The following is a 21,312-nucleotide window of genomic DNA, read 5'->3' as shown; positions in this document are numbered from 1 at the left end:
TGTGCCTTCAAACAAACACAGTGTACTTTGGGGAATTTGTTTGAGATTCTCAATATCATCACCCACTCCCTAATGTGTAATAATGCACTGTGACAGGCCTCAGTCTAGAGAAATCCTAAGTGGTTCTTTTAGAAGGGTGCCCATTAATTGTCAAGAATTTGCCCCTTAATTTCTTTTAATCTTTGCAGTTCACTTATCAGGATTTACTGAATCCAAGGAAATTCTTTATCTCCCAGTTTCAGTTCTGCCCGTGGTTAAATTAGGAGGCTGTATCACAAAGAGAGTGGAAGCTCACAATCAAAATTCTGTTATCTTCTTCAAAATTGTTTTTTAGGGAGATAATAATTTACAAGACAAATATCACATGGGTACAATTTCTTATCTCTCCATGATAGGAGTCTGCACGATGCTCTCCCCATCAACTTTGGTCCTCCTCCATCATCATGAACTAGACCCCCAATGCCTTTTTCATTCCCCCTTCCACAGCCCTTGACTTTGCTGCAACAGACCACACCTGGTCCAAGTTCTGCCATGTGGTCTCTCTTTAAAAAAAAAAAAAGAAAGAAAGAAAGAAAGAAAGAAAGAAAGAAAGAAAGAAAGAAAGAAAGTTGGTTTTTTGTTTTTGTTTTTATAGAGGAGCCAGGTGGTGGTGCTTCTGGTTGATCATCTGTATTATAATGCACAAGAACATGGGTTCAAGCCCCCAGTCCCTACCTGCAGGGGAGAACCTTTGCAAGTGGTGAAGCAGTGTTTCAGATGTCTGTCTCTCTCTTCCTCTCTATTTCCCCCTTCCCTCTCAATTTCTGTCTCTCTTTATCTAATAAATAAAATAAAATAAAAGTTGGGGTATTTCTTTTTTTTTTTAGAAAGAGACAGAGAAATTGAAAGGGAAGAAGGAGCTAGAGAGAACAAGGTACACCTGCTACGCTGCTTCACCACTCCTGATGCTTTGCCCCTACAGGTGGGCACCAGAAGCTAAAAACCATGTAGCTTCTCTTTCTTTCAAAGTAATAATTCTTATGGGGGGGGCCTGCAGGTGGCTCCTGTGGTGCACAGCACCTGTTACCATGCATGAAGAGCCTGGTGTGAGCCCTCAACCACCACAGGGGAGTGTCTATAGGAGGAACACTTCATAAGCAGCGAAGTGATGCAGTGGGTATCTTTTCTTCTGACTCAATCTCTCTCTCTCCATCCCCCCCCCCCATTCTGTCTGTCTTTTACCCTGTATGTAAAGAAAAAAGTAAGAGAGGAGAAAAGACCACAAGAAGTGGTAGAGGCATGTAGGCATCAAACCCTAACAATAACCTTAGTAATGCCAAAAACATTTTTTTAATTTTTTTTCACATTCACTCATTGTTTTTTCAAGATGGGAACAATGAAAACAGACAGATTTCTTTCCTATCATGTTTTGAGTAATTAGAGGGGAAGAAGATAATCTCTATACACTTAAGAACAAAGTTGCTTGACATTTATGCGAGCTGTATGATTAGCATTTCTTGGAGTTGTTTAAAGAAATCATGCTACCTGAAAAATGAAAAGACATTTGAAGGACTGAAGAAAAACATAGATGGAAATGATATAAAATTATCTTTGGCCAGAAATGAATTACGGTGATATTTGGGGCAAAAAAAAAAAGTAATAATAGGGGGCTGGGTGGTAGTGCACTGAGTTAAATGCACATAGTGTGAAGTGCAAGGATCCCGGTTGGAGCCCCAGTTCCCCACCCACAGGAGTGTCGATTCCCAAGTGGTGAAGCAGGTCTGCAGGTCTTCCCCTCCTCTTTCAATTTCTCTCTGTCCTATCCAACGACCACAATAATAACAGCAACAACAACAACAATGGAAAGAAGATGGCTGCCAGGAGCAGTGGACTCATAGTGCAGGTACTGAACCCCAGTGATAACCCTGGAGACAAAAAAAAAAAAAGTAATAATAATACAACTAGAAACTAGTGCAAACACCTTTTTTCACCACTAGAGTTATCGTTGGGACTTGATGCCAGCATCCCATCCATATTTTTTATGTCTATGTAGAGAAGGTGAGAGACAGAGAGGGAGAGTCATACAAAGTGGAGAGATACCTGCAGCACTGCTTGTGAGACTTCACCCCTGCTGGTGAGGACTGGGACCTTGGAACCTGAGTCCTCTCACATGGTAATGTATGCACTCTACGGGATGAACCCCTGCCTGGCCCCTACAAGCATTTCTTTTTCGAATTTGGACACTGGAAAAAAAGATCCAAAAGAGACTCTTGCCAACCTGAGTTGGATGTCACATTCTAGAACCCAGAGCAGTCAGGCTCTCCAAGTATTTGGTCCCAGTCATCTTGCTCACAGACTTTGCTGACTAGCACAGCAAGTGCTTCCTTCCACAGGTTCATATTCCATGAAACTGGAAATATCCCAAACCAGAACAATTTAAATTTTAAGATGTAAGTGCACATGTGTTTTTCTAAACATTTTTAAATAAATGTACACCATTAACCATTTATGTGTTATATGAGTTATTTCTCATATATTATTTTAAATGCTGCAAGATTCTTAGAAATTAATATTGTCTCCACTTGTCAGATTTTCTTAAATTCATCTTAAAAACCCAGGAGATGATTTGTGCATAGAGCACATACCTCATGCCCTCAGGGAGACGCCCAGCACTACCTGGGAGCACAGAAGGCAACACAAAGGGAGCTCATGGGAACATAGAGTGGTGCTTTGGTCTGTGAGTGTCCCTCTGTTCTCTCTCTCTCTCTCTCTCTCTTTCCTGCTGACTCTTCCTCATCCTCCCACCACCCTTTGTCAAAAATAAGGAATAAAAAAGTTGGACTAAGAGGCAGCAGTGTCATTCGTATGCAAGGTCCTGGGATCATTCCGGCGCCAACTATATTATAAACAAATAAATTAAAAGCAGAGGGACTTCCGGAGGCAGGGCTATGAAGCAGCAGTAGCTGTGTTTCTCTCCTCTCCTCTCCTCTCCTGGGTCAACTAGGAGTACCAAAGGAGACCACCTGGGACCTCACAAGACAGGAATAGAACGACTTAAGGAACCCACCAAATCACCGGTGAGTGCAAACACGTGTGGCTCATGGACAGAGAGAAGCCTAGGGAGAGATTAAGTGGCTGGTGACAGTCTGGCAGTTTATCAGTTGAGACACCACCTCCAGTCTTTCATCAACAAAAAGATGGCTGAAGGGAGGAGAGGACTCACTTAGACTCACCAAATGCAACTGAGTCTCCATTGCTACTGCCCTCAGCATCTGGAGCAGTGGGGGGGTGGGGAGGAGGCCTTGTACTGACACCAGGGGACAGAGAACTAACCAGGAAACTCAGGAGAAGATCTATACCTCAGTGGTCTAGCTCTAGTGGGGCTGAGTCTCTTCGCATAACTACTGTATTATCTCTGCCTCACCCTGCTTTATCTCTTTGTCTGGAGTCAGTGACTAAGCTAAGAAGTCTACTTATAGATTAAAAGCCCTCAGGCCCCCATTGCCTACAGGGAAGGAAAAGAACAAAAGAGGCTTTTAAAGCACTGTACTCCAACTCGGGGATTAAAATACTATTGAAACAACTGTCAATTTCCATAACTGTCAACCCTTTAATTACCGTACTTACACATGAGTCAAGCCAGGCAAGAGTGATCAGTAATTTGAAAAGTACTGAGAGAGGGCCCTCATAACATACTATATAAAATGGTTAAACCAACAAGAAGAAATGTTGGAGAAATGAACCAGGACAAGAGTCCAGCTAAAATCCCCCCAAAGGTTGAAGCACAAAATAATGAGGTCAACATCCAAACACTACTTAAGGAAATAATCACAGGAGTGAATAAAGAGTTTGAAAGAATTGTCATCAGAAATGCAGAAACAACAAATGAGACCCTGGAAGAAAACACTAAAAATAGCTGAGCTAGGAACACAACTAGTTGAATAAGCTAAAACAGTATCAGAACAGGGTAACAAAATAGATAAACTCCAGAAAACAGTAGAGGGGAGAGAAAATAGAATCAATGAGGCTGAAGACAGAATTAGCATGATCAAGGACAAATTAGAGACAACTAAAAAAGAAGTAAGAGATCTCAAAAAGAGATTAAGAGATACTGAGAACAACAGAGACCTATGGGATGACTTCAAAAGAAACAATATATGCATTATTGGCTTACCAGAGGAAGAAACAGAGGAAGAGGAAGAAAGCATTCTTCAGGCCATAATAGCTGAAAACTTCTCTAGTCTAGACAACATAAAAGACATAAAGGTTTAAGAAGCCCAGAGTGTCCCAAACAGAAGTAACCCAGACTTAAAGACACTAAGACACATCATATTTAGAATGGAAAGGAATAAGGATAAAGAAAGGATCCTGAAGGCTGCAAGAGAAAAACAAAGAGTCACCTACAAAGGAAAACCCATAAGAAAACACAAGTAGAACCTGAACTGGAAATGGCGTATTGCACCAAAGTAAAGACTCTGGGGTGAGTGAGGGAGAGAATACAGGTCCAAAAAGGATGACAGAGGAACTAGTTGGGATTGTATTGTTATATGGAAAACTGGGAAATGTTATGCATCTACAAACTACTGTATTTACTGTTGAATATAAAACATTAATTCCCCAATAAAGAAAATTAAATTAATTAATTAATTAAAAGCAGAGGTGGCATTCCCTCTCTGATATTGTGAAAGGGGAGAGAAGCCAACATGCATCTCACCTTCACCAGCTTCTAAAGCCTTTATTCTTAGTCAGAGATCACCTCATGTCAACCACACCGAGTGTGTATGTCTACAGTATACACAGGCCATCTGTTGCCTTTCTCATTACTAGTGGTCATCATTTCTTACCTTCACAGGAGCGATGTTCAGTAAGAAATCTCAAAGGATGTCCATCACTCTCTTCTAGAGACTTTGCAATGTAAAATAATAGTGTCATCTGATCCAAAGCCTTCCTCCCCCAAACTCACTTGTAGTTTCCTTCTCAGAGAAATACCAGTGGCTTCCATTTCAGTTTAACAAATATGACTGAAATGTCTCTTATTCATAAAGCATTAAATGAGGCAGTAAAGATGTTTGACAAAGTTGACTAAAAAAACTATTTCTGTCCAATAAAAACCACTTAATGAGCTGTCAGAAAGTCATGGTGTGTTTTTCTATGTTTTGCTCTGCAAAGATGTGTCATGACTTTTCCAACAGAACAACAGTACACTAGAAATATAGTTTTTGCTTGTGGGGAGATGGGATAGGAGTCACGTTCCTGGTCCTATACAATGTGCTACCAGTGGGGAAAGAAGCAAGCAGTGATGGCATGAAGGAGCAAAGGAAAGGCAGGAAGACAAGCCATAGGGGAAGGAATATGAAAGATTATTTTTCATATGGTAGAAAAAAAGAACATAATCAAAAATATTTTGAAGTGAAAAAAATTAGGCATTGTAACATAAAAAAGCAAGAAGCAAAGGGCCAGGCAATGGCACAACTGATTAAGCACACACGTTACATACAGTACACAGGGCCTTAGGTTCAAGTACCTGATCCCCACCAGCAGGGGGGAAAGCGTCATGAGTGGTGAAGCAGGGCTGCAGGTGTCTCTCTGCTTCTTTCCCTCTCTATCTCCCCCTCTCCTCTCAATTTCTCTCTGTCCCTATACAATAATTAATAAATGAAAACATTTTTAACATGAAACAAGTTCTCTCAAATTTCACAATTTGGGAGGAGCAATTGATATTCAGTTAAAGGGAAGAGAAAGTAAAGTTTATTCTTGAGCTTTCTTGAAGCTAGTAAACCCCAGTGTGGATCTGCTGTCCAATGCACCAGGAAGTCAAATATGATCACAGCAGCTCTTACAAGAAAGAAAAGGTGTTTTGTTTTGGTTTGTTGTTTGCAGTTCAGAGTGCAAGGAACACATGAACAAAGCTAAAAGCGATCTCCCTGCCCCTTTATTTCCAGAATTATTTATACAAGTGGAAGGAGGATCCGGAAACCCATTTCCTTTATTTCTTGAAAAACAGAGATGGTTTTAGGGGTAAAAAGAATGGGACCTTAAACACCTTAGGTAATCTGGCTTTCTGTATAATGAGGCCTTTCTGTGCATTTCCTTCTAAAATATAAATTGCAACAGATCTTAGAAACTTCTGGATGTTTTCAAGGTAAAATTTTCTGGAAGGTTTGAAAGAGAGCAGAAACAAAGCCTGGGGAAATCTGAGTGACTTTCTACTTGTTCCTTCTTTTAGAACATATGTAATATTTTTACTGTTTACTAATATATTAACTGTAAAGTAGCTCCTGCCAAGCAATACATGAGAGTTATATTATTTTTAGTCTAATTTTTCAAAGTCAATTAGCCCTTTCCATTTAGAGCCATGACTTGACTAGTTTCAAAAACACATCTTATTTATGTATGATAATAGACTGTCTCAATCTTTTCAAATCAGCATCTATTTGCCTTGATGTTCTACAACATACAATTTCATAGTTGGATACAGCTGGGAGCTATAAGAATTTGCTTTTGAGTCTGCAGCCATACCACCCTGAACATGACTGATTTCATCTGATCTCAAAAGCTAAGCAGAGTTGGGCCTGGTTAGTACTTGGATAGGAGAATTTGCTTTTGACATATAACACACAGCCTTTTATTATTACTATTACTGGTTTGATAATGATAAACAAGATTGTAGGACAAGAGGGGTACAATTCCACATAATTCCCACCAAAAGAGTTCCATATCCCATCCTTCTATTGGAAAATTTCTTATTTTTTTATTCTTCTGGGAGTATGGACCAAAATTCTTTATGGGGTGCAGAAGGTGGAAGGTCTGGCTTCTGTAATTGTTTCTCCACTGGACATGGACGTTAGCAGGTTGGTTCATACCCTCAGCATGTTTCTATCTTTCCCTAGTGGGACAGGGCTCTGGGGAGGTGGGGTTCCAGGACATGTTAGGAGGCCATCTTTCCCAGGAAAGTCAGGTTGGAGTCACAGTAGCATCTGCAACTTGTTGGCTGAAAAACGCTAAGACATAAAACAGGAACCTAAAGGTAAGAATAGAGCAGATGGAACTAAGGGTCTTTGTGTGGGAAGAAACTAGGAAGTCTATTTTAAGTATACTCCTGAGCCCCATAGCTAATATGCAGTTAAGCTGAAAGTATTATCTAGGAAGATGGTGTCACAGTTGAGAATAGGACTAGAAAGCTGGATCAGGGCAGAGAGTAGCTCCCCACTATGAGGAAAGTATAGAAACACCATTAACTGTAAACCCCATCGATCTGATCTAGAGCCCATATCTATTCATATTTAGCACAGGAGCCTGTGTAACCTCTGCATCTGTGTCTTTTTAATGTACCTTCTATGATCAATGTCTGTGGACTGACTGAGGAAAAGACCCTGAGCATTTCAATGAAACAAATGCTTAAATAATCAGATCCAGTATAAGGATTTAGCTAGTCGCTATTAGCCATCAAGCAAAAGTTCCCTGAACAGATATTATTTAATAAATTTATACAGCCCCAAATTAATACACTAACCAGAAAGATGATAATAACAAAGCCAAATCTATTGTGCTACATAGTAATTATTTTGTCTGTGTATTTAAACATAAATTCTTATTTGGACTCTGTAAGTGAACATAAACTTCACATGAGAAATATAGAAGTGAATAATCCAGCCAGCATCACCAGTTCTGAATTACACTGGAAAGGAGGATTTGACCCTACGTAGTCTAACTTCAGAGATTGTGTTATTAGTGATTTATATTTTCACCCCGTGTCTGCTAGTTGTTGTGCTTTCCTGTTATACAGTTAAGGAGAACCCTTTCTCCATTTAGTTTCTTGTGAAAAGAGATTAACCATTTTTTAAATGTCTTTTTGATGGGTGATCTCTAGCATAATGTTAAGGTACTTGTACAAGAAGCTATGAACAAATGAGATCAAGATTATCCAACAGAGGGTGGGGAGACAGCATAATGGTGCTGCAAAAGACAAACATGCCTGGGGCTCTGAGGTCCAAGGTTCAATCCCCATCACAGCACCACAGTAAACCAGAGCTGAGCAATGTTCTGGTCATTCTCTCTGTATCTTTCGCTCTGTATCTGTCTCAGTAAAGTAAGTCAATAAAATACTTTAAAAAAAAAAAAAGATTAGCTAACAGAGATTTATGCTAAGATACCATAGCCAAAAAACATGGTTATTTCCAAATCATGACTTTGACCACAGTCATGATTCTAAATAAGGAGGTTCAAGGATAAAACTCTTCTTAAAGAGCTATTTAATTCTTCTCCTTCACCTAGTGCTTATCATTCAGAGCCATCAATGGCTGGGGAAATTAAACATTTTATTCTTTGGAGAGAATAGGTCCCTAAAATTCAGTTAATATAAAGTAACTAAAATGTTATTTCAAAGCCAAGGCACTTTGAAGAGATTATGGCAATGATGAAAGATGCTTTTCAGAATCATGCAAAGAAGAAAAGAAGTGCCTTATTCAGAGTACCTTAGTGAACTCCAGAATCCCACCTCCATGGTAATAATATCAGAAGCTCTCCGGGTGTGGTCCCTGGGTCAGTGGTATCAGTAACACCTGGGAACTTGCTAGAAATACAGATTCTGGGGCCTCTGCCCACAACTACCAAATCAGAAACCCAGAGAGTGGTGCCCAGCAATCAGAGTATGAACTAGACCTCTACTTCTTCTTCTAGCGTTTGCCCTTCTTCCGTAGCCAGTCAACAGCGTCAGGTTGAGCCTGATGTAAAGTTTCGAGACCTCTACTAATAATTGAGAAGGGCTCTTGTTGTCAGTACTGTGCCACCAAAGCAACTGCAACTCAGACTTAAAGATGCAGCTGTTGTTTGTTGACCATACTCTGGTTAAATATTAAGCTTTATTTATAATTTGCAAACATTACTCATTTACATTGGAACCTTGAACAGCATGGTTTTTGAATAGCACAGGTCCATTTACCTTTACCCGGTTTTTTTTTTCTATCCTTGGGTCCTCAGGCTCCAGATTCATATAGTGATTGGACCACAGGTAGCGGTTGGTCGGACCCGTGGATGTGGAACTCATGGAGACAGAGGTCCAACCACAAGTCATACTCAGATTTTTATAGCCTTCAGATTTGTGTCCTGAAGGCTCAGGTTATACAAAGGTTAACTGTGTTATGCTTTCCCAAATTTCAGGTTATATCTTTAAGAAAGTTAAATACTTTTAAGTCTTGGATAGAAGGAAAGCTGATACTATTTGTTATATAGTCTGTATTTCCTCCTTGGTCTCTGAACCAGCATGTCTGGGCATTCTGCTACATTACTAAAGTTTTCAATATGTACTAGTGTCACCTTAAAAAGTCTCCTTAAATATATTGTTATATAATGTTTATCTTATGCTTCCTTAGACAAAAGAATGAACCTAACTACTTACATAACAATGTTAACATCAAAGGAAATTTCATGAAAGGGGAAAGGGGTCAGAGAACTTTGGAGTTCGGTGGAGGAGATAGTATAGTGGCTATGTAAATAGATTCTCATGCCTGAGGCTCTGAGGCCTTAAGATCCTGGGGTCAGTCCCCACACCACCATAACTAGAGCTGAGCAGTGCTTTGGTAAAGAAGAAAAAAAAGAAAAAGAAAAAAGAGAGAGAGAGTGGGAGTCGGGTGGTAGTGCAATGGGTTAATCGCACGTGACACAAAGCGCAAGGGCTGGTGTAAGGATCCCAGTTCGAGCTCCTGGCTCCCCTGCAGGGGAAGTCGCTTCACAGGTGGTGAAGCAGGTCTGCAGGGGTCTATCTTCTGTCTTCTCCTCCTCTCTCCATTTCTTTCTGTCCTATATAACAACGACAACAACAATAATAACTACAACAACAATAAAAAAGGGCAACAAGAGGGAAAATAAATAAATAAATAAATATAAAAAAATGTTTAAGAGAGAGAGAGGTGATGGAAAAAGACCTAAGTTTTGGATGAGAGTTTGCTGCAGAGAGCTCTCATGGGGAGATGAGAGATTGTGCCCATATGTCAACAACTGCACTGTAAACCATTAACTTGCCCCCAGTAAAATAAATAAATAGAAATTTCATTTGCACAACAAGGTGCTACTTACACGTGCTGTTTTAAGTGAGGAAAATATGAATTGTGCATCTGGGATCCTGAGAGGAAAATATCTCTCTTCCTGACACCCGGTGCTTTTTGCATCCAGTGATTCATAACTCACTAGGGTCATGAAACATTGATGAGGGGGATCTGTGACAGTAATGGAGCCCTGTCAGGTCAGACTTCACAGGAGAGACAGATTGATTTCACTGGTGGAAAATGCCTCTAATAAAAGGAGGTGACCTGTGACAAAAATAAAAGTGCTTCCTCTTCCTTTGCCTCCTGCCATTCATGGGTCATTTATGACATTATTACATAAATGTCCAAAGCTTCCCTACATCCACATTTTAAAATTGATCTATTATATTAGTGGAGAAACAAGTGAGAAGACTAAAGATAAAGTCGGTTCTAAAAGCAAAGGATTAAGATAGAGATTTGTATAACCTGTTGGGAAAAGAACGTCAAAATAAGTTTGTCAATTTCAGTACCAGATTCATCAATTTCCTGTAAAACAGGAAGAACCTGTCACCTCAGGGCTTGACTTCTCTTATGATCTATAGCATCCTAGAAACTTGTCGGTTCTAAATAGTTGAAAAAACAACTAATTCTTGGGGCCAGGCAGCAGTGCACCTGGCCAAACACACACACACTACAGTGTGCAAGATCCCAAGTTCAAGCTCCTGGCTCCCACTTTCGGGGGAAAGCTTCACAGGTGGCGAACCAGGGTCACAGGTGTGTCTCTCTGTCTCTCTGTCTCTCTCCCTTTCTACCTCCTCCTCCCCTCTCAATTTCTCTTTGTCTCTATGCAATAATAATTTAAAAAACAACTAAATCTTTATATTTGTTGAGCAAATGTGTTGTGTCAGATGAGGATTGTAGTGGGCTGAAGGCTTCCCCCCCCAAAAAAAAAAAGGTTATATGCCCACATCCATATCTTCAGAATCACACCTCACATATGTGTCTGGAGACCTCTCCTTGTCCCTGCCTTGATTGTAAGGGTTGAACGAAGGTCGTAGCTTTTCATGAGTGTGGAGAACAAGTCAGGATGCTTGCGCCTGTTGGGGGGAGGACTGACCAACCCACAAGGAAGCACCAATGCCAGCTGACCCACACATGCCTCCTTCACCCATTCTTCTGACTACAGGCCTGACCCTGATGCTGCTTACACATCTTTCTCTTTACTGGGCTCACCACCAAAGCATTTGATGCTATTACTACCCTGAGACCAGGGTGTCAGGCTAAGCTGGCACAGACTTCTGCTCTTTGGGTACAGGGCAAAGGATGAGAGTCTCCTCTAAGTGTCCTCCAAGCTCCCCTTGCCCTCCAGGATATATGGGGAAATCTTGACAGAGAATGCATAGCTACCTGAGTGTTGAAAAGAGAAAAATCCCCTTAATTTATTCTTTTGCATGATCTCTGAGAGAGCAAATAACTATTGACATTTACAGAGCGTGTACAGTCTGCAGGAAATGTGAGGTATCCTACAAGCAGTACATTAAGAAGGGAAACACATCATGTTTCAATAATTAATCCAACAAGTTGATTAAAGCAGGACACCGGTATCAAACTGGTGTTTATGATTGGAAGTGTTCACAGTCATGGCTTCATTGTTATGTTTGGCCCATGGTAGTCTGAACAGCTTCTCGGGCTCCCTTCACCCATGCACAGCCCAATAGGAGACAGCTTATCTTTTTCTTTTCATGTTTTTCTATTTGTGATTAATAGTTGGTTATAAGATAGTAGCATTACAGGATATAGTTCTACACCACACCTACCACACATCCCAAGCATAACCACTATAGTTCTCATTCTTCTTCTTCTAGCGTTTGCCCTTCTTCCGTAGCCAGTCAACAGGTCAGGTTGAAAGCTGTCAGGAGCTGCTTGTTGCTGGCTTTGAAAGTGACTGGGATCCAAGTGGATTCAGTCGGCTAGGAAGGATCGTCAGTTTCCCCAATGAATGGGTACTCACGGATGCACCTCGAGAAGGTCGATCCAATGCATCCATAGTTCTCATAAGTCTTAGAAACAGTTTGCTTGCTTCTGTCTTTTTTGTCCCCACCCCTTTTTTCAAGTTCTTGTGTATCAGTTCTTTAAATTCCAAAAATGTGAGTTAAACCAATTGGAAGTTGTATTTCATCTCTTTACTTATTTCACTAACCACTTACTTGACTACACCTTCAATTCCCTCCATTTTGTCCCAAAGGACACAATATCATCCTTTTTTGATTGTACAGTAGTATTTCATGGAATATATATCCTGTAACTTCTTTATCCTGTCATCTCTTGATGGGCAGTTAGGCTGCTTCCACTCTGGCTATTCTGAATAATGCAGATGTGAACATGGGGTTGCATATGTCCCTTCAGACAAGTGTGTGAGAATCCTCTGTATAAATGCCTAAGAGTGGTCTTGCTGGACCGTAAGATACTTCCACTTTTATTTGCTTAAGGACTCTCCATACAGTCTTCCAAAGGGGCTGCCCCAGTTTGCATTCCCACTAGCAGTGCAGCAGAGTTCCTTTTTAGGAGACAGCTTTTCTAAATGGTTAATCTTCCTAAAATGACCAGTTGTAAGAAGCAGTGTCCTGCTGGATGACCTGCATGGCCTTGAAGTACCTACCAGCTCTTCTACTGACTAGCTGTGTGACTTTGGGTGAGTTCAGTAAGCTCTCTGTGCCTCCATATCATAGAACTGATGATTACACTTCTTCCTGGGTGTGGGAGAGTGGACCCACTGCCTGATAAGTCCAGGCCATTGTTTCCATGAGGTTCGAGTGGGTCGACCTCAGGCTCTCCCCCACTCCAGGTCGAGACAATGGCAGGTTCTCCTGACCTCATGAACTAAGACTTGTGGTTCTCCCAGGAGGAGTGTTTGCTTTACAGACGTGAAACTGTGGGGTCATTCCTGGCACTGAATATAATCAGAACAGCCCTGATATTTCTCTTGCTCAGACAGATGGGCAGGCAGGGAGGCAGACATACATACAGACAGATCTTTTTAAAAATAATACATCATATATTGTGAAATTAAAAATTAATGTTCTTTTTTAATTCCAGCAAATTTGGGGGGAGGAACAGTCTGGAAAATTGGCATGTAGCTAGCTACATGTAAATGTTTATTATGGGGTCGGAAAAAACAGCTCACTTGAATAGTGCACTGTTATGCCATTGGTGTGACTCAAATTCAAGCCCAGACCCTGCTTCATTGAAGCTTTGGTGCTGTGGTCTCTAACTCTGAAGAAGAAAAAAAAGCTGTTTATTATGTTATCGTCTGTGAGAAATGTTGAGATGTGGGAAGACAGAAGAAAGGTTTTACCGGGTGAGTGAGAAGGCTCGCTTGGATAGTGTGCTGCTTTGCCATGGGCAATGCAGGTTCAAGCCTGACCTCCACTATATTTAAGGGAGTGTTGGTTCTGTGGTCTCTTTCACTCTCTTTGCCTCTCTATCCAAACAAAGAAAAAGAAGAAAGAAAAAAAATATTATTTTATCTTGGTGATTTGTTTTTCCTTTTTTTTTTTTTATTGTGTTTTAGGAGTATAACCCCACACCTCCTCAAATGTAAGCCATCACCCTCACCTGAGCACTGATTATCTAACAGGAGCAATGTCCTAAGGAAAAGGTGTCTGAGACAGATAGGTCTATTTCCAATATTGGAAACGAAAAGGAAAGAATTCAACATGACTATCTGCTATTTATAGAGGCAGAAAGATCTAGCCACCACCATCCATCCATCTCTTTAGCCTTTACAGACTCCCTGAAGTTTGCTCTCCTAACTAACTAGAAACTCAAGTATCAGCTTCTAAGGTTAGACCTTGGAATGTAGGTCCTCAGTCCTAACTATACACTAGAACCATAGGGAGGGGGACTTGCTACAGCATCAGTGCCTGGAGCATTGCCAAGACTGATTAAAGTAGACTCTTAGGAAGTTGGATTTGGGTGTTGGTTTTAATATGACCAGGGCTGAAACCCACTGTTAGAAAAACCAAGCTTGCCCACTCACACACTTTTAAGCACTCTTCTGCTTTTGGGCAATGTCCTTCTTGCAAAGAACTTCAGAAAATGACATCAGTCACAGGTACTCCTTAAATCTTAGGAAAAGATGGGCAAAGTACAAACAGTTGTACTTTTGTGTTATGTGGTCCTATTATTGTAACACCCTGTGTTTGGTTTATTTCAGGCTCGACTGACCAGGGAACAACGCTGGGGAAGTGCATTACTTTCCAGAAATCACTCCTTAGAAGAGGAATTTGAAAGAGCAAAAGCAGCAGTGGAGGTAACTTTAAAAAAAAGAAAAAAATATATGTTTTGTCTCTTTGCTTTTTCTGTCCGATGTATCTGAGAGCAGAATTCAAAATATCTGACTTCAGCAGGATATATGTGAAATGCGGGCCAGGTGGTGGCGCACCAGGTTAAGCGCACATGGTACTAAGCACAAGGTCCCATACAAGCATCCAGGTTTGAGCCACTGGCTTCACATCAGAAAAGTGAGATGCTTCACTAGTTGTGAAGCAGGTCTGCAGGTGTCTATCTCTCTCCCTCTCTATCTCCACCCCCTTCTTGATTTCTTTCTGTCCTATCCAGTAAAAAAATGGAGGGAAAAAATGGCTAACAAGAGCAGTGGATTCGTAGTGCTGGCACCAAGCCCCAATGATAACCCTAGAGGGGAAATATATATATTTTCATATATATATATATATATATATATATATATATATATATATATATATATATGTATATATTCCCAATATATAATGGATTTTGAGAACTTTTGACTTCCTACCAGGGGTGACTAATAAATGTCACTGTGTCAGTTCTTTGATAGATTACCAGTCATGGGACAAAGTACTCTGAGGTATTCTGAGCATATGAATCTACACTAAGCATCTGATATACCTCAATGAGTCCAAAGTTTGTGTTTTTTTTAATTTCTCCTTTTGTTGCCCTTGCTGTTTTGTTATTGTTGTTGTTGTTGTTGTAGTTATTGTTGTTGTTACAGATGCCATCGTTGTTGGATAGGACAGAGAGAAATGGAGAGAGGAGGGGAAGACAGAGAGGAGGAGAGATAGATAGACACCTGCAGACCTGCTTCACCATCTGTGAAGTGACTCCCCTGCAGGTGAGGAGCCGGGGGCTCGAACCAGGATCCTTAAGCCGGTCCTTGCGCTTAACCCGCTGACTCCCCAAGGTTTATGTTTATGCCTAATGACTTCCTCCACCCCACCCCTCATATCTAGCACAATGCTTGAAACAGGTCTTACTGGTTTAGCCTGAGAGACTATACATTTTCCTTAGTGTGTGGGGACAAGGTATGACTGAGATATTCTGGCCAGTAGATTGTCCATCTTGACTTGAGTCTTTTTGTTTTGTTTATGTGTAAGAGTGTTCAAAACAATATTCATAGTATGTTTGATGAAATCCCTGACTTGAACATTGATTTCCTTACTTAACCTCTTGAGAGAAGAGAAAGAGGAAAAGGAGAGAAGCCTCCCCACTCCCACCCCTCACCACCACCACCACCACCACCACCACCACCACCACCACCACCCACCCACCCACCCACACACACACACACATACACACACACACACTCACTTGGCTATTTTTTATCCATTTCATCCCTGGTTGGAATCACAAGAGTCTATCACAGATGCTGTCCATGAGACTCATCAAAGCTTTGCTGGATTGCTGATCGAGAATGGAACTTTCCACTGTATCCAAGTGCAAACTTCCTAAGACTTTCATTTCCATTACTGATATGAGATCCTGAAAATTGAAAAGCATTCCTGGAATATGGCTCATTTGTGTAGTCTTCTTACCACTCAAATTCAGGTGAAATTATTAAACTAATGGTAGTCTGTCATTAACTCCACACTTGAAGTGCAACTAAATTGTATTTGGAGTTTCATATTCAGAAGGTTATTTATATATATTCCAGGAAATAATTCCAGCCATAATTTTGTGCCCCCTTCAAAGAACACTTATATCTCATCAAAATACAATCCACCCAAATTTCTTCTTTTCATTTTAACATTTTTTAATTTAAAAAAAGTAAATGCATATTTAGTCCTCTTGAATGTGATTCAACTGATGTAGTTGATTGAGGCAAGCTGAGTTCAATCAAATGGTTCAACTGCATGAAGCCTGGAGCTTAATTTATCTTTAGGTAAGTTTTTTTTTTTTTTCAAGACTGAAGAGCTAATTTAAAATCTTTTGAATACCTACTACACCTACTGTGTGTAGCACTGTGTTCACAAAATTGTTTTATCTGAGTTTTGGTAGAGAGCTTAAAAGTCATCTCTCCTGAGCTCTTTTCTTTTAAAATAGATTTGAAAAAAATACCACTGAGTTGTTAATCCAATTTATTACTAATGGTTGAGTGATAGCATACATCTCACTTATCAATATAGGTCTCAGCTTCCACCTGTCTTTAGTACCTTTCCAGCTGAGCTCTAGGAGACAGTCTTTCCAAACAGCTACTCATTAAGCGGACATTGCTGGATGGCCGAATGTGCTGGTTGCAGAGGGAAGTGTAGTTGTAGAGCTAAAGGACTGAGCAAGCCTTGACTGGGTGGGCCAGAGGACCAATTTCGTCAAATCACTTGTTCCTCCTTCTTTATTTTATGATGTGCAAAATGTGGGGCTTGTATTTTTACTATATTAAAACCCTACTGAGTTTTTGACTTTAAGCAAAATGAACACTAAATACAGAATCCCCAGCAAGTCAGGGAATTGCAAGCGAGCCTGTTCAGCAGGAGGCCTGGACCTAGATGGTTTATTTAAGTATGAAGAGTGATGATTCTGGCCAGAAGATATGAATGAGTATGGGCAGTTTTTTTAATAACTTCACACTTGATATGCAATTAAGTCATAGTTGCAGTTTAGTATTAAAATTCTTATTTATCTTCCATATCATAATGGCCTGTGGGAAAAGACAGAGGGGGCAGAGGCAGCCAGGGAGGTTGTTCAATGGCTAGAGCACTGGAATTGCTAGCATGAGGCCTCTGCTTCAATATCAACACAAAATATGCTAGAATAAAACAGCTTTCTCTGTCTCTCTTATAATCTCTCTCATTAAATAAATAAATAAATAAATAGATAGATAAATAAAAAATAAATAAATAAGGAGCTTTTTTACCAATATACTGATAAATAAAACCTATAAAAGTATATAAGGGGCCAGGAGCTGGTACACCTGGTTAAGCACTCACATCACAGTGCGCAAGGACCTGGGTTTGAGCCCCTGGTCCCCACTTGCAGGAGGAAAGCTTAATGAGTATTAAAGCAGGGCTGCAGGTATCTGTCTGTCTCCTTCTCTATTCCCCTCCCCTCTCCATTTCTCTGTCTCTATCTAATAATAAATAAATATATTTTTAAATAAATAAATAAAAATGCATACATGTATAGGTTATTTACTTCCATACTTTATTCTTTTTTATTTTTATTTATAAAATAGAAATATTGACAAGACCATAGGATAAGAAGGATACAACTCCAGCCAGTTCCCACCCCCAGAACTCCATATCCCATCCTCTCCCTTGATAGCTTTCCCATTCTTTATTTATTTATTTTCCTTTTGCTGCCCTTGTTTTATTGCTGTTGTAGTTATTATTGTTGTTGATGACATCATTGTTGGATAGGACAGAAAGAAATGGAGAGAGGAGGGGAAGACAGAAATGGGGAGAGAAAGATAGATACCTGAAAACCTGCTTCACCGCCTGTAGGTGGGGAGCTGAGGCTCGAACCAGGATCCTTATTCTGATCCTTGTGCTTTGCGCCATGTGCACTTAACCTGCTGCGCTACCACCCGACTCCCAGCTTTCCCATTCTTTATCCCTCTAGGGTCATTATGGAATGCAGAAGGTAGGTCTGGCTTCTGTAATTGCTTCCCTGCTGAACATGGACATTGACAAGTCAGTCCACACTCCCAGTCTGTCTCTCTTTCCCTAGTGGGGTAGAGCTCTGGGGAAGTGGGGCTCCAGGACACATTGGTGGAGTTATTTGCCCAGCAAAGTCAGATTGGCATCTAGAGCCTGGTGGCTGAAAAAGAGTGAAGATATAATGCAGAACAAATTGTTGACTAATCATGAATCTAAAGGCTAGAATATTGCAGATGAATATTTGGGGTCTCTGTTTTGGAAAAAGCTAGTAGGTCTATTTTAGGTATATTCCAAGGGGGCCATAACCCTACTAGTTTTTGCCTGTGCCTGACAACCAATATGCAGGTGACCTAAGTTATTGTCTGTCAGGATGGTGTCATAGTTGAAAAAAGGACCAAAAAGCTGGATCAGGGAAGAGATTAGCTCCCAAACACCACACTTTATTCTTATCCAACATGTTATCTAAATTCGCAGTCAAAAAAATAAAATATTCCATATTAATGCATACTCTTTGACCTGACCACTGCTTAGCATTCATTCTAACAGAATAATTATAAATGTTTGCAGTATTTGATCTGTAGAGAATTTTTTCAGTCTGGAAATATCATTGTATCCCATAGTGGATAATTAACTATAAATTCTGGCCCTCCAGTAAAATGTCATCTAGCCATTAAAAACAACACTATAAAAAAATTAAGTCATGCCATAATGTTTAGTGATAATTAAGATAATAATATAGGGTTTGACATCCCCCTACCCCACCCCCACCTGCAGGGTAGGAGCTTCACAAGCAGTGAAGCAAATCTATAGTTATCTGTCTTTCTTCCTCTCCATTTCCCCTCCTCTATTTCTCTCTGTACTATCAAGTATAATAGAAAGAAAAAGGGGGGGGGAAATGTAGCCTCCAGGAGCAGTGGGTTAAAAATAGTAATATTTTATTTGCTCATGGTTTTGCCATATGAGTTCAACTTTGTAAAATTATAACAGCGGGGGTCCAGTGGTAGCGCAGCAGGTTAAGCGCACATGGTACAAAGCACAAGGACCGGAGCAAGGATCCCAGTTCAAGCCCCCAGCTCCCCACCTTCAGGGGGGTCACGTCACAAGAGGTGAAGCAGGTCTGCAGGTATCTGTCTTTCTCTCCCCCTCTTTGTCTTCCCCTCCTGGCTCAATTTCTCTCCCTGTTTTATTCAATAATAACAAGGGCAACAAAATGGGGGGGGTGGCCTCCAGAAGCAGTAGATTCATAGTGCAGGCACCAAGCCCCAGAAATAACCCTGGAGGCAAAAAAAAAGAAAAAAAAGTAATAGCTTAACACTTAGCATGTAAATGTACATCCAGCAATGGCTTGGAGGTGGCACAGTGGCTACAACATTGGACTTAAAAGCAGGAAATCCTGAGTCTGATTTCCAACATCACATGTGCCTGGGATCACATGTGCCTGAGTGATGCTGTTATTCTTCTCTCTCTCTCTCTCTCTCTCTCTCTCTCTCTCTCTCCTTTCTCCTCTTTCTTGTGGTAATTAAGAAATGAAGCTTTTTTAGGTTACACACTTCATACCAACCACTGATTTAGCAATAGAAATCATCTCGCTTGGTGTTCAGAACGATTCTATGGAAAAGGTTATTTTACCATTGCCATTTGCAGATACAAAAACTGAGAAAGAGATTACAGCCCATTATTATGTGATCTTTTTAAGCAATTAAGAGAGGTTGAAATATAAACAACGCCAGCTTAACAAGTCACAGAGCCTTATTTTCACACAGACTCCAGGGCCCCATATTCTGAATTGCTGAACTACATAACCATAAGGAGAGTTTGTGCCAGAATGTTAACAGTAATAATTCTTGGCAGACTGGATTTAGAGTAATTTTATTTCCTCTATTAGCTTATCTGGTTTTTTTCCAAATGTTCCATCATAAACATTGTATGCTTATAATCAAGGGGAAAGTAGCCTAGCATAAATACTTTAGTGGATTAGAAGAGTCTTAAAAGCAATAAAGTGCCTCATTCTTCATTTAAAGACAAGTAAAAAACAGTGCTGCAGACTGGCTTCATCTAAGACAAATCTAAACACTACTTTGATCCAGATAAAAATCATGCTAGAAGGGAAGATGGAAGGAGGGTAGGGACATGAGGGGAAAGGTGCCAATTGTATGATAAAGGGTATATTTGGACCTTTAGTGGTTATATAATATATATACAGATTATCATTAATTCTTAGGTGACGCGTATGCACTATCATAACATGTCATTACTTCAGTAAAAATAGCAAATAAAAACATTGTTCGGGAGCAAGTTGAATCTTCCCAATGGCTCCAGCTTAACTTTTTATATCACTGGTTTCAAATATTTCTTCTATGTAACATCCTACTCCTTTTTTTCTTCCCCCCCCCACCCCAATATCACACCAGGGAATGAATTCAGAGCCAGAACATGTGGACACCACTGAATGGCCTCCTGGACCCAACTTTTTCTTTTTTTACTTTTAATTAAGAGAAAGAGAAGAGAGAGAGAGAGAGAGAGAGAGATTGTAGCCAGCACTTCATTATCCACAGAGCTTCCTGATATTCATCCTCTGTGTAGTGCAAGGGCTCGAACCCAGGGCCTCCTGCACAAAAAAAGCATATGGTCTACCAGATGAGCTATCTCTCAGCCTCTCTCTTGTTTTGTTATCATTGTTCCTCAGGTCGTGGTGGCTGGTCCCACCCCACATGCAGTCTCCAACCCTCTCACACCATAGGGCCTTGCCCACCATCTCCCTTCATCTCTCTGGAAATTCTTCCCCTAGAGCCTCATGGGACAGATTTCTTCTTGTCTTTCAGGTCTTGGCTTGAACATCAGTGCCTCTGAAAAGCTAAACCTGACCCCACTGGCTATCACAGCCCTCCGAGTTTTGTTTTCCATCTTCACAATTATCACTAGGTCTTCTCCTGCTTCTTTCTGCTCATTTGTCTGTCTCTTGTTTGTCTTTCCTCCTTTATGTGTTGACTCTGTGAGACACAGGGTCTTGTCTATTCATTCCATTCCAGGCCAACATCTAAAGCAATGCCCCATATGCTTAGTGAGCAAATACCTGATCAGAGGATGAATGACTGATTATTAGTCAGCTAATATGAGCAACGCTTTTATCCATCTGTCTGTTGTTGCATATAAACTGCCATATTATTCCACAGTATAATTTAGCATCTGTATTTTTCATAGCTCGAATAAACTAACAACTCTCTCTATGACATACTAATTTCCGCAAGAGGGAGCTGGGCAGTGGCACACTCAGCTGAGCACATATGTTACAGTGTGCCAAGACCCAGGTTCAAGTCCCCAGCCCCCACGGGGGGGGAAGCTTCACAAGTGGTGAAGCAATGTTGCAGGTGTCTCTCTTTCTCCTCTGTATCTCC

At 40.6% G+C, this 21,312-nt stretch overlaps 1 protein-coding gene across 7 annotated transcripts in view; it reads left to right on the top strand.

Annotated features, from left to right (window-relative positions):
• The window catches only part of PEX5L (peroxisomal biogenesis factor 5 like), a 208,635-nt gene that overhangs the window by 123,872 nt on the left and 63,451 nt on the right, over nt 1–21,312 (top strand). For all 7 annotated transcript variants that reach the window (XM_060172018.1, XM_060172016.1, XM_060172015.1 and 4 more), the window contains one exon: nt 14,218–14,313. In XM_060172018.1, coding sequence (XP_060028001.1) covers nt 14,218–14,313 — 96 coding nt within the window. The remainder of the gene's footprint in view (nt 1–14,217; nt 14,314–21,312) is intronic.

Source organism: Erinaceus europaeus, chromosome 14, assembly GCF_950295315.1.
Source record: "Erinaceus europaeus chromosome 14, mEriEur2.1, whole genome shotgun sequence".
Taxonomy (NCBI): Eukaryota; Metazoa; Chordata; class Mammalia; order Eulipotyphla; family Erinaceidae; genus Erinaceus; species Erinaceus europaeus.
The sequence above is the reverse complement of the archived record's forward strand: the minus strand, read 5'-3'. Positions and strand labels throughout refer to the sequence as shown.